Here is a 15,098-nt window from a genome sequence, read left to right as displayed (position 1 = left end):
GCCCATTCCCTGAAACTCGCCTTGAGATTAAGAACTGCCCTTAAAAAAATTCAGGCTGTTAAAATTTAAACCTTTTCATTTGAGGTGGGTTTTTTTTGCGTTTTATTGAAAAATTCACGAAAATGACGTGATTATATGAATTTAGGTAGACTTAAAAATCCCACGTTTTTTTTTACAGAGAAAGGTGGAGTTATGCAAACCCCTACCAGTTATGCAACACTACCATTGGGATTTGAACTTGCAACTTCCCAACACAAGGTGACGTGCACTAACTGCCCCTGCTAGACTTGCAGAGGCCCCGTTGGTAAAATCTCACGTTTTATATGTTACAAAAGCAGATAAAATATATTTAACGTTTTTTTTCGTGAGATGTGTGAGGGTCCTCCATTTGAGTGAGGGTCAGATTAAGGTGAAGAGCCCATGCCTTGATTTGCATGTCTGTGGGTCCTTAGAGATTCAATAAGTGTTTGATTGCAAGATAAAGTTCAAGTCATCTCCATATATAACTTTATCTTGGAGAAAAAAATCGCTAGGTACTTTCAAAAACGAGAAGAAAAAACTTCCATCAATGCAAAAAGCAGAAATGTTTTCCTTTCAGTTGTGTGGGCTCCACACAAAAAGCAGAAAGTTTTTCCTTGGAAAAAAATTCTCAGGTATTCAATCACACCCTTAGTTTGTATCACCCATAATCTACGTTGGACAAGCGCCCACCGCGCACCGCGCACGCTAATTCTGAGTTAAAACACCTTTAGTGGCGGTAGCTGTCCCTGAATGCAGTTAAAGGTGTTTTTTCGTCCTAGGACCGCCGCTAATTTCTTCTTTTTGCATGAGCATCGTTCAACGATTGCCTGTTCGACGTTACGGACAATCGATTATTTAGGTATTCATATTTATTTATTTCTATATATTTTATGTATTTACATCGATATTTCTTCGACAAAAAGAGAACTCGATTTTAGAAAATATCATGAAATTTTCCCTTTCCGATATTTTCCTGATAATAAGATTTTGCGACCATGTTTCAGAGACGAGACCCGGGCTCAACAGGTCGCAAGTGACCACTGGTGTGTCCATAATGGCTTTAGCGTAAATTACATAAATTGAGAGGGCAATAAGTTAATCTCAAACAGTATATAAAGCGGGGAGCCCTATCCGCCAGATCAAATTTCCGGGAAATGGTGGTTTCCATGATGGAGGCGATCACTCTAGGGTTCATCGGCGCCGGGAAGATGGCGGAGGCCATCGCGAGGGGCGTCGGCGTATCGAGGACGCTGCCGGCGTCGCGGATGCGGGCCTCCGACCTCAGCGAGGATCGCCTACGGGTCTTCGCGGAGCTCGGCGTCAAGGCCTTCGATTCCAATGTCAAGGTGGAATCCCTCATCTCCCCTTCTCTTCCATGAATTCTTTGTATTTTCTCGTATTCGTGGTTCGCTACTTCAGATTCGCTTCTTCTTCTTCTTCTTCTTCTTCTTCTTCTTCTTCTTCTTCTTCTTCTTCTTCTTCTTGTTTTCCATCGTGCTTCTGTGATATTGATACGAGTGTCTCCACATCTGCGGTGTTTGGATGTGCAAACTCATCCGGGACGAGTTTGGCGCACAATGCAGTATCCTGATTTTCTGGATAAGTGGGTGCATCCAAATTGACACATTACTAAGAAGATGCATGACTTCTTTCTGGGAAACCAGAATGTCGAGTAGCAAACATTATCTAATTTGATCACGACTAACTCCTCCTCCGGATATTTTGCTTCTTGACAGCCCCACCTTGAATTCCCTGTCTAATATGGTTTCTTGTGGGTGGAATATCCCTAAAAGAGTTAGAATGGCAGTTCCCACTCATCTGAAGGTACCGATTTAAATTACTAGTGAAGATCACAACTTCGGTTTGATGCCATAGAACAATGTGCCAGTGACATACATGTGTAACCATGGTTATTGATGACTATATGAAATAGCAATAAGATGGTAAATGTAATTGTAAATTTGGTTTAGGAATTCTTGGTATCAATATTCTTTTGATTGTCATTTTGCCTCAGTACTTGATAAGGTAACAATGGCCACCAGTTAAGCCATGCTACTCTTACAAAGAGAGACCAACAATTATTGCAGAGGGTAGCCAATATGCTTCCAAACTCAGTATAAAACAAATAATGTCACATTCACTAAGATATAAGGAATTATATTTTTGTTATTCATGCTCCTGCTTCCTCATTTTGTGTGTGTGTGTGTGTTCTTGCTTCTATAGATGTCTGCTTTCTTACTTTCGTTGTTTCTTGAATTTTTCCCATCAGTAGCTTTTGTTTTCTTATCTCTACCTTGTTATTCAAGTTTTGTGCAGGTGGTCGAAGAAAGTCATGTGATCATTCTGTCTGTCAAACCTCAAGTTGGTAAGTTATTTACTCAAACTACTTTTTTGGAAAAATTTCAAGATACTTTAAAAGATATTTCTTGTTGATTGGACAAATTTGTTATTGCAGTTAAGAAAGTAGCTTGTGAGCTGAAACCATTTCTTACGAAGAAAAAGCTTGTGGTGTCCATTGCAGCAGGGATAAAGTTGAAGGACTTGCAGGTTCACTTAGGCTTCTGAGAGCTGGGATTCGAAGGGAGTTTATGATTTGGAAAAGTGAGAGTCATCAGTTCCTGGAATTGTCTGCTATCACCTTCAGGAGGTGGCAGTAACAATTCCAGTTTGAGTTAAAATACAAAGCAGAGACCGTCTCACTTCTCTTTCATTTCCATAAAATACCTGTCATTCCCCCAAACAACCACCAGCATAGTAGGTTAACCAAACTTTGTCTCAATACCCTTAAATTATTTCTATGCTTCATTGTGCTTATTGTGCTGTTTTGTTTCTTGTTGATGCTGTGAACTTTAACATTTATATTCAGCATATCTGAACTCCTATGTCACCTGGGTACGGGTGCCGGTGCGAGTAGGGGTATGACACGACAATTCCAAAAAATGTGGGTACGGGACATGGCTAAATATATACTGAAAAATATATTATATATTGAAAATATAATATATAATATAATATAATGTAGAACACGGCAAATGTCCTGTCCAAGTACCAATACCTGTGTTGACACGTATCGATATGGGTACGGCACCCAAAGTGCTGTGTCGTGGTATCATAGCTGAACTCCAATAGGTCTGAAATGGTTGGATATGGGTCAAGCATAATACATGGGTACGGCACCCAAAACATTTTTGGCTCGCGACTCCAAAAGGGTTTCAATCCTCCAAAGCTTTCATTGTTTCTCTAACTTGTCTAATCCAAGTTAGCGCTTAGAATTAACCTCCTCATGGTTTATCTGATCCATTTAGGGGGCATTCCATTATTGCTTTTTGTAAAACTCAAAAGCCAAGACCAGTCTCTTGTACAAACATTCAAAGTATAGTGTTTGTTGTTTCTTTCCCCTTTTCTTATTATGACCTATCAATAACCGGATTGTATCAGTAAGTATATTGACTTTTTCTTTTGCACTCTATGTAGGAATGACTTGGCCATGGTCACTGCCAAACATTCTCTGTAACGCCCCAAAATCAAGGACTTGTAACTTTTTATGAAAAGTTTGAAAGCTTTGTACTTATTCGTTTATCAGAGTTTTAAAATAGTAATTCAACAAAAATTTGTGCTTGAAATAGCAAGTCAATGGACCTTGGGCGCATTACAACGCAAACTTTCCTTCACAAACAGATTTGAAACTTCATACATTTAAGAAAACAAATGTATTTTTTAATAGTTTAAGACTTGTACAAAAAAGAAATTTTTAAGCAAACTTTTATACAAAATTATCAAAATATTCTTAGGAGCGAAACGTCAGGGAAAGAGCCTTATCTTGATCTCATCACATCATAGTGTCATCGTAGTTCGAAACATCACATGCCCATAAAATGAGTCAGTTTCATGAAAAACTGGTAGGTGCACAAGTGAGATAATATGAAACTGAAAAAAACAATTATAACAAGGAATGTGTTATGTCTAGCATGATTAGTTGACTTAATCCAACAAGTGAGCTACCTCAAGTATAAGCAATAGACTATGCAAATGAATAAGTATTTTTAATATGAACGATTAAATATGCAAACAAATAAAGGGTTTCAATATGAGCAATTAATTATAAAATCAAGTGAGCTATCAACTATCACAAGATAAGAGTTCATTCATCACAACGCATATACAATTTCACGGTAAGTAATTTAATTAATCATAAGGTACAAGCGATTTTCCAACAAGTAGTTTATAAGGTGCACGCGGTAAGCAATCACACGACAACAATTATATTAATCACAAAATGTAAGCAGCTTATAAGACAAGCAGTTACATTAGTCTTAGTTGTAAACAGTTCGTAGATTATGAACTGTAAGCAATTACATTAGTCATATGAAAGACTCGAGCCAATAAGTGTTGTGAATAGAGTATTTATTGTTTCGATATTAGCTGGCCTTGCGGGTACGCACAAGGCACGATACGTAAAAACAGTTAAGACTAATTCGGGGGTTTATTATGCCATGTATTTTAGATACCCCGGGTAACTAGCTGAGTCTGCTCCTAAGGAGACGATCAGTGACTAAGAGAGAAAATCCTCAAAGGCATTTGTAGCCTATGAATGCATCCAACTTTTGCAGAAGTGCCTGAAGCTACCTTTTGTAGCCCATTTCTCCTAACTCCGATGACTGTGGAAACTGAGTCTTTTGCCCGTAATAGCTATTAATGGCATGTCCATCAGAGTTTTTGTATCATCCATCATCTCTCTTGATGAAGTCAGTTGGTCGAATGATTTCGTCAGGTGTTACTTAATTGAAGACCCATTCGACCTACTGACTTCATCAAGAGAGAGAATGGATGGTACAAAAACTCTGATTGGTAGGCCATTAATGGATATTTCAGGCAAAAGACTCAGCTTCCTCAGTCATCGAAGTCAGTGAAAGTGGACTACAAAAGGTAGTTTTAGGCACTTCTGCAGAAGTTTGATACACCCATAAGCCATGAATGCCTTTAAGGATTTTCTTTTTTGGTCATAGGTCGTCCCCTTAGGAGCGGACTGAGCTAGATACCTGAGGTATCTAAAATATATAGCATAATAAACCTCTGGATTAGTCTCAGCTGTTTTTACGTATTGTGCATACCTGCAAGGCCAGTTAATATCGAAACAATAAATACCCTATTTACAACACTTGTTGGCTCGAGTCTCTCTTATGACTAATGTAATTGCTTACAACTCGTAATCTACGAATTGTTTACAACTAGGACTAATGTAAGTGCTTGTTTTATAAGTTGTTTATATCTTGTGATTAATATAACTGATGTCTTCTGATTGCTTACCGCGTGCAACTTATAAACTGCTTGTTGTGAAATTGCTTACACCTTATGATTAATTTAATTACTTGCCTTGAAATCGTATATGCTTTGTGATGAATGAACTCTTACCTTGTGATAGTTGATAGTTCACTTGATTTTATAATTAATTGCTCACATTGAAACCCTTTATTTGTTCAAGCATACTTAATTATTTATATTGGAAATACTTATTTATTTGTATAGTCTATTGTTTATGCTTGATGTAGCTTATTTGTTGGATTAAGTCAACTAATCATGTTAGACATAACACATTACTTGTTATAATTGCTTATTTCAGTTTCATATTGTCTCGCTTGTGCACCTAGCAGTTTTTTGTGAAACTAACTCATTTTATGGCCAGGTGATATTTCAGACTACGATGACGTGATGAGATCAAGATAAGGCTTTTTCCTTGACGTTTCGCTTCTGAAGATATTTCGGTAAATTTGCATAAAGGTTTTCTTGAAAGTTTCTCTTTTGGTACAAGTCTTAAACAATTAAAAATTATATTTGTTTTCTTAAATGTATGGAGTTTTAAATATGTTTGTGAAGGAAAGTTTGCGCTGTAATGCGCCCAAGATCCATTAACTTGTTATTTCAAACATCAATTTCTGTTGAATTACTATTTAAAAATTCTGATAAACGAATGATTAAAAGCTTTCAAACTTTTTATAAAAAATTACAAGTCCTGGATTTTGGAGCATAACAACTTGGTATCGGAGCGACAGGGAAAATAGTGATTTTTGATCATTTGCAATCGCATTGTAAGTATTATTATTTAAATTATTTTGTATTTATTTTAATTAGAGAAATGTGTTTCAGTTTAGATGTCGTTTAATGAATTGATTGAGTCAATAGATACATTGACCTGAGCAGTTGCACAGCTCCAAGCGATGGTCCAAAACTTGGATCATAGGGTGGATGGGTTCGCACCAACCTAGGACGATGTGATAACCTTCCAACTCTCTCTGGTCAAATGTGCCCCCAAGATCCTTATGATTGTGATGCTTATATTAGCAAATAGGTAAATGACACCTCACGCCTACAAATGATTAGTTTTGACTATATAAGTAAATGACATATCACACCTACAAATTATTAATTTTAACGTATTAGGTGGATGATATATTGCGCTTACAAATGATTAGATTTTTCTTATTAGATGAATGATACATCACACCTACATAATTTCATTTTAAATGATTGCATTATGATTATCTGAGTGAATATATCATACCTGTATAGCATGATTGAGGTGTGTATCATGGGTATTTGACTAAAATACTCAGAAGATATGTGCGTGTCTTTCACGCTGGAATGGTCAGATGTGAGTTGACTTATTGTATATAAGAATTATGAATGCATATGAAAATAATGCAATAATCTAAATGTCTTAGATACATACATGACTTGAATCTTTTGTGCATAGTGTTGTGCACCAACAATTTTCTTTACTTCTACGAGTCAAAATTTACTAATTTTATGTTGGCAGATTTTTTAGATCTAGCCAACTCTTGTTCATGATTTGAAGTAGCACGGTTGATTCTAATGTATATATTACATGGGCCACTAAAATATGAGAACCAGAGTATGAACTGAAATTTTAATGGGTTTGTTTGTCTTTGTTCTTAAATCTGACCATACAGATGCAATTTGCATGCTTGGTTTTAAATTGGGCAGTTCTTGAATCATCCAATTGCAACACATAAGCAAGAATTTTTAAGGCTTAAAAAATCGATGGTTCAGAATTTTTTGTAAATATTTAAGCATCCAAATATCATGTTTTTTTTTGTCAAAAAAGTATGATTCAACAATTGATTCCTAGCAAATCGGTCATGCTGATCGTATCTGCAGGGTCAGATTTCAAAAAAAAAAAAAACATTGAAAATGTCTCATTCACACCTTAGTGGCCCTATGTTAGGTAAACTAAAATTGGGTGAATTCCTCTTTTCAGAATTATTGAAGGATCTTAGGCTACTCTGGTTGTAATCAAATACGCCTTGCCAAGGCCTAGGCATGTTTACAACACTTGAAATCTTTACCTGACTCTTGATCCATTGTAAATCAAAACATTAGAAATTTTACAACACTTAAAATTTTTACCTGACTCTTGTGTCGCCTTGTTGGTTCAGGTCTTATGGGGCTGAGTTACAGATGGGTCACATTGGACTTTTCAATTCTCACAGGTAAATGCACATGGGCTGGCCTTCTATGGCATTTTTTTCTCTTTGAGCTGAACCCAATGTTGACGCTTACTGGGCTTCTTCTGCCCAACCTGGATGGTCTCGGGTCAGGTACCCAGCTACCCATCAGGACCCTTATGCATGTCCACCCTTAACCGTGGGAAGGGCTTGGTCTGTTCAAGCTTGGCTCTTTTAGGCTCAAACCCAACTCAAGTTTTTGCAAGCCAACGAGCTTATACGAGCCAAGATGAGCTGAGCAGCTTTATTTATGCTCAACTCAATATTGTAAGCAAATTGGCTTGGGAAATTTGGTTCCTCCTAACCCTTCATATGGTGTGGATAGTGCTGATTTTTAGGATTTCAAGTCATGTTTGATAGATTTGACCTTATGGATGCATTCAACATGATTCATTTGTTAAGAATTGACTGTTGATCATATTTTTTTAATGAAAAAAATGATTTTATGAATAATTAAAATTTATAAAAATTCTGATCCGTTGATTTTTGAACCCTTGTAAAAACTTGCATGCATGTTGTAGTAGGATGATCCAAAAGCTTATTCTTGATAAACAGACCTTGTAGATCACATCTATAAGGTTAGATACTAAAAAAATAATTAAAAGGTGAAAATTATAATTATCCATATCATGTAAAACGGTCTGTGTGAATGCAACACCTGTCTTATGTGATGGGGCCCACTAGTTGCTTTGTAGGGAAACATGGCAGATGCATAGTATTGTAAAACACAGTTTCGCTTGATCCACTTTCTATACAGGAGCCAAATAAAACTGAACCACAAGCTTCTTGCTTCATTTTTTCTTCCCTTGATTTATTTAGTTTTTAGTGGAGGGTTTTAAATCCAGTATTCTGCAGACTATCAGTTATTTTTAGGGAAAATATTGGATATTCTCGAGTTTACCGTACCTTCTAGTAAAAAGGACCAATTCCATCACCTTTTCTTGATTTTTTTTGGGGATCAAGCCTTATAGATATGATCTATATAGTTTTATCGGAAAATGGCTGTATTGTCATATAAAAATCGTGCATTCTTACAAAAAAAACAACTATGTCAAAATTCTTTGCATGTTCAAAATCATTGATATTTGACTTATTTAAAACCATTTTACCCTTCTCAACATATTTTTGTAGACTTTTTGGCATTCACATACTAACCTCCTAATGTTCACACAAATATGTTGTGAACCTCCAAATATGGTTAAAATCAAACTAAGAAAATTCACATAATATTTACGGGACCTTTCGACATTCGCATAAAATTTCTTATGAACGTCTAAAAGTTTATAATCGCATAATTCCATACTCATATAAATACTTGTATTTTATTTTTTATTTTTTGCGACTCTCTATGCCTCTTGAGAGGACCTTATTTGTGTGTTTTTCTCTGGTTCTTTATGATTTGTGGGTGAGTTTTGTGAATTTTAGCATATCTGCACAGTTGTCATGTGAATTTTCTCAATGATTTTTTTCATATTTCGAATTTGTCGGCAGGCCTCCTCACGTTCTCACAAATATGTTCTGAACCTCTAAAAGTTGAAACTTGTTGAGAAAATTTGCACTTGCTACAACCTTTCATTCTCATTTGTGTAGATATCCTAACATTCACATAATTATCATGCGAACCTCCATATATAGTAAAAATCATTAAGAATATTCACATGATAGTTGCGTGAACCTGCTGACATTTGCACAAATCACCCAAGAATTACAGAGATCTAGAGGATAATACACAATTAAGGTTTTCTTGATAGGCAAAGAGAGTCGCAAAAAAAAAGACAAGTATTTATATAAGTCTGAAATCATGCCACTATAAACTTTCGAATGTTCATAAGATATTTTATATGAATGTCGGAAGGTCTCATAAATATCATGCAAATCTTTTTATTTTATGAAAAATGATTGTACTTACGATTAATTTGTTATGTTTCATTAAAAACCTTATGTTTTTTTGTATTCTATCCATGTTAAAAATCGCAAATATCTAGATTTAAAAAGACCTTTTTACCCTTCGTACATGCAAACTTTTTCCTATATATGTGAACTTCCTCTCAAATATGTGGCTTTCATTGCAGAATAGTCTTTGTTCTCATATTCATATCTCTCTGATCCGATGTCAAAAACTTGTGTTTTAAGCCTGAAACACAATTCTCTAACTTTCATGTTTTGAGTCAAAACCAAAAACCCCTCTAGGGTTCTCGTTTCTGAGTTTCAAAATCAGAATAGAAATATGCTATATAGGCTAGAACAATCGAATCATGAGTAGTTTGAGATAACGTTTCAACTCATAAAATGAAGGATTCTGAAAAAATACAGAAAAAACAAAAAAAGTAGACAAAAATACATTTCCAACGATACTTGATTTGCTGAAAAACGATGAAGGAGCGTTAAGATACAACCCTGACAACGTTCTTCTAAAATTCAAGAAAGTTCGCATATATGCAAACTTGAGAAAGTTTGCATATATTTTATGTGAACTTCCTCAAGTTTGCATATATTTCATGCAGACTTAAGGAAGTTTACATATATTTTATGCGGACTTTCTCAAGTCTTGATAAAATATAAGTGGGCTTCCTCAAGTCTGCATATATTTTATGTGAACTTCCTCAAATTTTAGAAGAACGTTGTCAGGGTTGTATCTCATCGCTCCATCGTTTTTTAGCAAATCAGGTATCCTTAGAAAGTTATTTTTTTAGTTTATTTTGTTGGGTTTGACCAGAGTTACCGGAAGCACCCATACATTAGGGGAAGCACGCTTTCCTGAGCGTTTCAGAAGCGTGAAACATCGCGCTTCTGAAATGCATGGGAAAGCGTCCCTTTTTTTTGGGAAACGCGCTTCCCCCTCGCTTCTCTCTTTTTTCCATTTTATTTTTTATTTTTTATTTTTTATTTTTTATTTTTTGCTTTTGATTCCCTTTCGAGACGGATCGTGATTCGCTTCTAAGTAGTCCCACGCTTCTCGCTTCCTAAATTTTTGAAAGTGCCTCGCTTTCCGCTCCCGCTTCCTCGACTGGCAACGATGTATTTGTGACCTGACTCGACCAAACCCTATAGGGTCAAGGTTTGGTGATAAATAAGATGATCCTATGGGTTGGACCTTAAGGGTTTGGTTAATATATAGAGCTGAGTATGGTTTGTGAAATTTCATATCAGACACGGGATCGATCCAATTACCGATTAAGATCTGTAAATTTTCAATGTAAAAATGATAAAAAAAAATATTATTTTACTGGGTATGATCTGTGTATGGTTCATGTAATCATTATAGGATCCTTGTTTGAGTCTGGTTTCATTTGGATTAGGTTTAGGGTTTAGCCATTTTACCTAATCTATGTTTGATTTTTGGTGAGTCCGAACTAAATCTGATCCTTCTTTTTATTCTTATTTCAAAAATCTCTCTCCCTCTGATATGTTCTCTTCTAGTAGTTTTTGGGATGATTCTTGTTTCTTTGCCTAGTGTTTCTCTGGTAATTAATGTTTCACCCCCTTTGTATATGTGTATAGTTTAACTCTTTGGTGGGGAGGAGGTTGGGCTTATCAATTCGGCAGATGACATCTTGATAACGATCCTCACTTTGATGAAGCTGTCCCTTAGAGGTACGTTTCATTTTTTTTGGTGAATTTTTGGGTCTTTCTTCTGAGAAAATGTACAAAATGTGTGGTTTTGTGTAGAAAGTGTGGTATTGGAACAAAACATTTTTCATTTTTACATCATGGGGAAGAAAATTTTGTATAAGCAACTAAGATCGCCTAGACTGAAATGTGTGCAATTTTTAGACTGACGAATGTTTGGGCTGAATTCTGTGTAATTTTCCCGTATTTAATGATGGTATATTTTCTCTACATCCCTAGGATTTATTTGGTCTTACGTAATTAGTTTGATTGTTGGTGAACTATGTGTCGGCCGAAAAGTCGTTGGTTTGTGTTCAGTTTTGTGGTTCATTTGTTAAAAACACTGATGGGACTTTATCATACGAGGGTAGAGAGGCACATCTACTAGATGTCGATCCGAATATGCTGTTTGATCAATTCAAGTCCTAAGTATCAGAGATGTATGGGATTAATATGTCTAATTTAGCCTTTAAGTGCATGCTTCTGGCCAACAAACGTACTCTTATTACGATTTTGAGTGATCAAGATTCAAGGCACATGGTTGATATTCAACAAAGTTTCCAAAATTGTTATAGTGGCCAAAGAGCGGATTTCTCTCAATGTCGTGATTGACATGGCTCCTGCTGATGTGAATTTTGCCCCAAGCAGGTATTTCTTTGGTCCATTAAGCTTGGAAATATTGGGAGTTAAACGGGGACGGAAAAACAATGACACCTTATTCTTTTCAATTGCAGGGCTAGTACAAACACGATAATTGAGTCATCCACAGCACTTGTTTGTCTTTATGAAAAAACCAACAGATTGAGTGCTTATTGGGAAAATATTGTCACTGGTGTAGGTCAAACGTTTAAGGATGCTCATGCATTTCGTGATACGGTGCATAAGTATGAAATTGCAAGATGCTTCACCTACAAATTTTTTCTTTTGACAGAGAAAGCTGGGTTTAGGCAGACCCTACCAGTTATACAACCATATACCGAAGTCATCAAACTTGCAACGTCCCAACACAAGGTGACATGCACTAACTGCTCCTGCCAAACAAGTGGAGCCCCCCTGTTGGTTGCTTCGCCTACAAATTTGTTCAGAATGATCCCAGCCGTATTACTGCCAAGTGTAGAGCTGAGGGATATCCCTGGCGAATACATGCTTCTAAAGCAACTTCTGCAAAATCTATCAAGATCAAGGTGATGAAAGATATACATGCATGCAAGACAGAAGATGCAGGAACAGCTAGCCGTCCTATTGTTACAAAGCACGTGGTTGCTGATTTGATAAAGCATAAGCTTCGTGATAGTCCAGATTGCAGCCCAGCAGAAATTGTTAGTTAAATTGAGCAGGACTATGGGTTGAAGTTGAAGTATTCGCAGGCTTGGCGAGCTAAGGAGATTGTTAATGAACAACTCCTTGGTAAGGACATTGACTCTTTATAAGGAACTGCCAAGATACTGTGAAAGAGTGCTCAAGACCAACCCGGGCAGTATTGCTACATTGTCGACTACAACTGATGCTCACCCATCAGTCCAATCCCTTGATAGCTGTTAAAAAACAAATACAGATGGGGACAATCTTTGTCAAATATTTATAGGCCTGAATCAACCAAGTGAAGATGGACTATTTGCAGGAAAATGATGAAAAAGTGTAGTGAAGCATGTGCTTGTCGCCATTAACTCTGTTTTTATGTCCCGTCCATTTATCTTTGTATATTGTGTGTAGCTTGAGAACATTATCATTACCATCATCATGTCTCATTATGATAATCTTTTTGCACAGGTAACATAGTCCGTTTTAGGATACCATCGTATGCCTATGCCATGGTGACCATCATGATTCACCATCACTTTTCATATCCATCATCATCATCCACTAGATTTATCACCCTCTAAAGTGCAGGTTCAAACAATTATTAGGGCCTGTTTGTTTCATGCAATTTTTATGAAAAAATGTTGAGCTGGCATTCCTTCCCCTTCCTTTTTCATCATGAGTAAAACAAACATTAAATCGGCCCAAAAGTGTCATGCTGACACAAGTGAGACTTGGACTCAAATCCTCTTATACCTTTTCCCTTCTAAAAGTATTCGCATGAAAAGACTGAGTTGGTAGGATTTTTTAGAAATTTGTGCTCATTCCCATGAAAGGCTTTTCCCTTCCATGAAAATGCAAGAAACTAGCACCTTAGAATATGGTCGCTGATATGGTTTTTCAATCATCTATCTGGGTGATTCATGAATGTTACCAAGCTAAAGGGACATTACGAGTTTGAAACCCACTAGTGTACACGCCTTGATGAAAGGCTGAAGCTGGGTATACTCCCTGGTGGATGAAAGGAACTTGGGGTTTTTACACCAATGATTTCGACAGTGAGAGGTGGTTTTCTGTGATTTTTCTAAAAACCAATTTCTTAGAATATGGTTAAGTGTCAGGCTAATTGGCAGTAGCCAAATAAATTATTTTATTCATTGCATATAGGGGTGGCAATTTCTGACAAGACCCGCCAACCCGCTTCTTAGGCGGGTTCGGGTTTGGCTTAAACGGGTTCGTGTCGTAAATGGGTCGACCCGCTTAACCTGTTTATTAAACGGGTCGGGTTCGTGTTAGGGGTATGTCAACCCGCCAACCCGTTTAATAAACACCAAGAGTCCAAGACCATATCTGCCATTAACCAAAAATGTAGGAAGAAAAAAGAAAACACACTAAAACAAGCCGCGAGAAGACATGGCATTAATTTTTTCTGCCTGCACTGCAGTAAATTTGCAGCTTTTGCTCCTTTTCGTTTGCTTCCACCGGAAGATACGTGGTATTGGTATACCACCATGGATGGTCGCTCTTCGGCTCGCTCCTGAGCCCATACTCGCCGGGATCCCCCCGCGTGCTCACCCTCCTGGTGAGCGGCGTGACCATCCCCCATGGCCAGAACCACCTGATCCACAACGCCTTTGCCGGTGGCTCCCCTGAGACCGACTTCTACAAGGACTCGCACAAGGACATCACCGCCGTCCACGGCACCCCAGGCTCACCCTTGACCCACTCCACAACTGCACGGGGATCGCAGCCCTTCGGGACCTCGGTGTTCGATCCGTCGGCATCTCGGTTTTGCTGGAGAAGGGGCTCCCTCTCAGCAACGGCCTCGGCTCGAGCGCAACCACCACCGTCGCTGTCGCCTTTGCCGATGGCTCCTCTGAGACCGACTTCTACAAGGACTCGCACAAGGACATCACCGCCGTCCACGACACCCCAGGCTCACCCTTGACCCACTCCACAACTGCACGGGAATCGCAGCGATCGCAGCCCTCTGGGACCTCGGTGTTCGATCCGTCGGCATCTCGGTTTTGCTGGAGAAGGGGCTCCCTCTCGGCAACGGCCTCGGCTCGAGCGCAGCCACCACCGTCGTCATCGCCTTTGCCGTGAACGCCCTCTTCGACCTCGTCCTCGCCAACCCGTTTACCCGACCCGACCCGTTCATTAAACGGGTTAACCGTGTCGTGTCGGGTTACCCGTTTAATAAATGGGTCGGGTTCGTGTTTGCCACAACCGACCTGTTTAATAAACGGGTCGGGTTCGTGTTGAGGTATGCTGACCCGCCAACCCGACCCGATTGCCACCCCTAATTGCATATGTGTGTGTTAAAAGGCTTTGAATGTTTTTTATTTTTTACATAGAAAGATGGGGTTAGGCAGACCCCTACCAGTTATACAATCATATACCATTTGGATTTGGATTTGAATTTTCAACGTCCCAACACTGAGTCTGGATCGGGTGCAACCAACCACATGGCACAAAATTTGTGCATTGAGCACCTGACTGCCCTTCATCAGGCCTTGGCCCCACAACTGACAGGCCTGTCCCCAAGATGAAGATGAAGGGTGATCAAGTGCTTAATGCACACATATTTGTGCAATCATATTGCACCTGATCTTTTCACCCCAATCTAAGGTGACGTGCACTAAC

The 15,098-nt window shown here is 38.1% G+C and overlaps 1 protein-coding gene across 9 annotated transcripts; it reads left to right on the top strand.

The window, feature by feature from the left end:
- The first annotated feature begins 1,200 nt into the window (after positions 1–1,200).
- Positions 1,201–12,882, top strand: LOC149814382 (pyrroline-5-carboxylate reductase-like). 9 transcript variants are annotated; one of them, XR_016427968.1, is made up of 5 exons: positions 1,201–1,367; positions 2,338–2,386; positions 7,476–7,529; positions 11,046–11,138; positions 12,085–12,882. XR_016427968.1 is itself a non-coding variant. In XM_089989453.1 (5 exons), exons 1-4 carry the CDS (start codon positions 1,230–1,232, stop codon positions 11,092–11,094), a joined length of 300 nt encoding a protein of 99 aa, XP_089845579.1. In that variant the 5' UTR covers positions 1,201–1,229; the 3' UTR covers positions 11,095–11,138; positions 12,085–12,882. The 9 variants fall into 9 exon arrangements, 4 of the variants coding, with proteins under 4 accessions (XP_089845579.1, XP_089845580.1, XP_089845578.1 ...); XR_016427967.1 differs by lacking the exon at positions 7,476–7,529 and adding an exon at positions 2,543–2,775 and having other exon boundaries at positions 2,328–2,386; XM_089989453.1 differs by having other exon boundaries at positions 2,328–2,386.
- The last annotated feature ends 2,216 nt before the right edge of the window (positions 12,883–15,098 follow it).

The sequence above is a fragment of the Nuphar pumila genome, chromosome 15, assembly GCF_984573655.1.
Source record: "Nuphar pumila chromosome 15, dmNupPumi1.hap1.1, whole genome shotgun sequence".
Taxonomy (NCBI): domain Eukaryota; kingdom Viridiplantae; phylum Streptophyta; class Magnoliopsida; order Nymphaeales; family Nymphaeaceae; genus Nuphar; species Nuphar pumila.
Note: the sequence above shows the minus strand (reverse complement) of the source record. Positions and strands in the feature narration are given on the sequence as shown.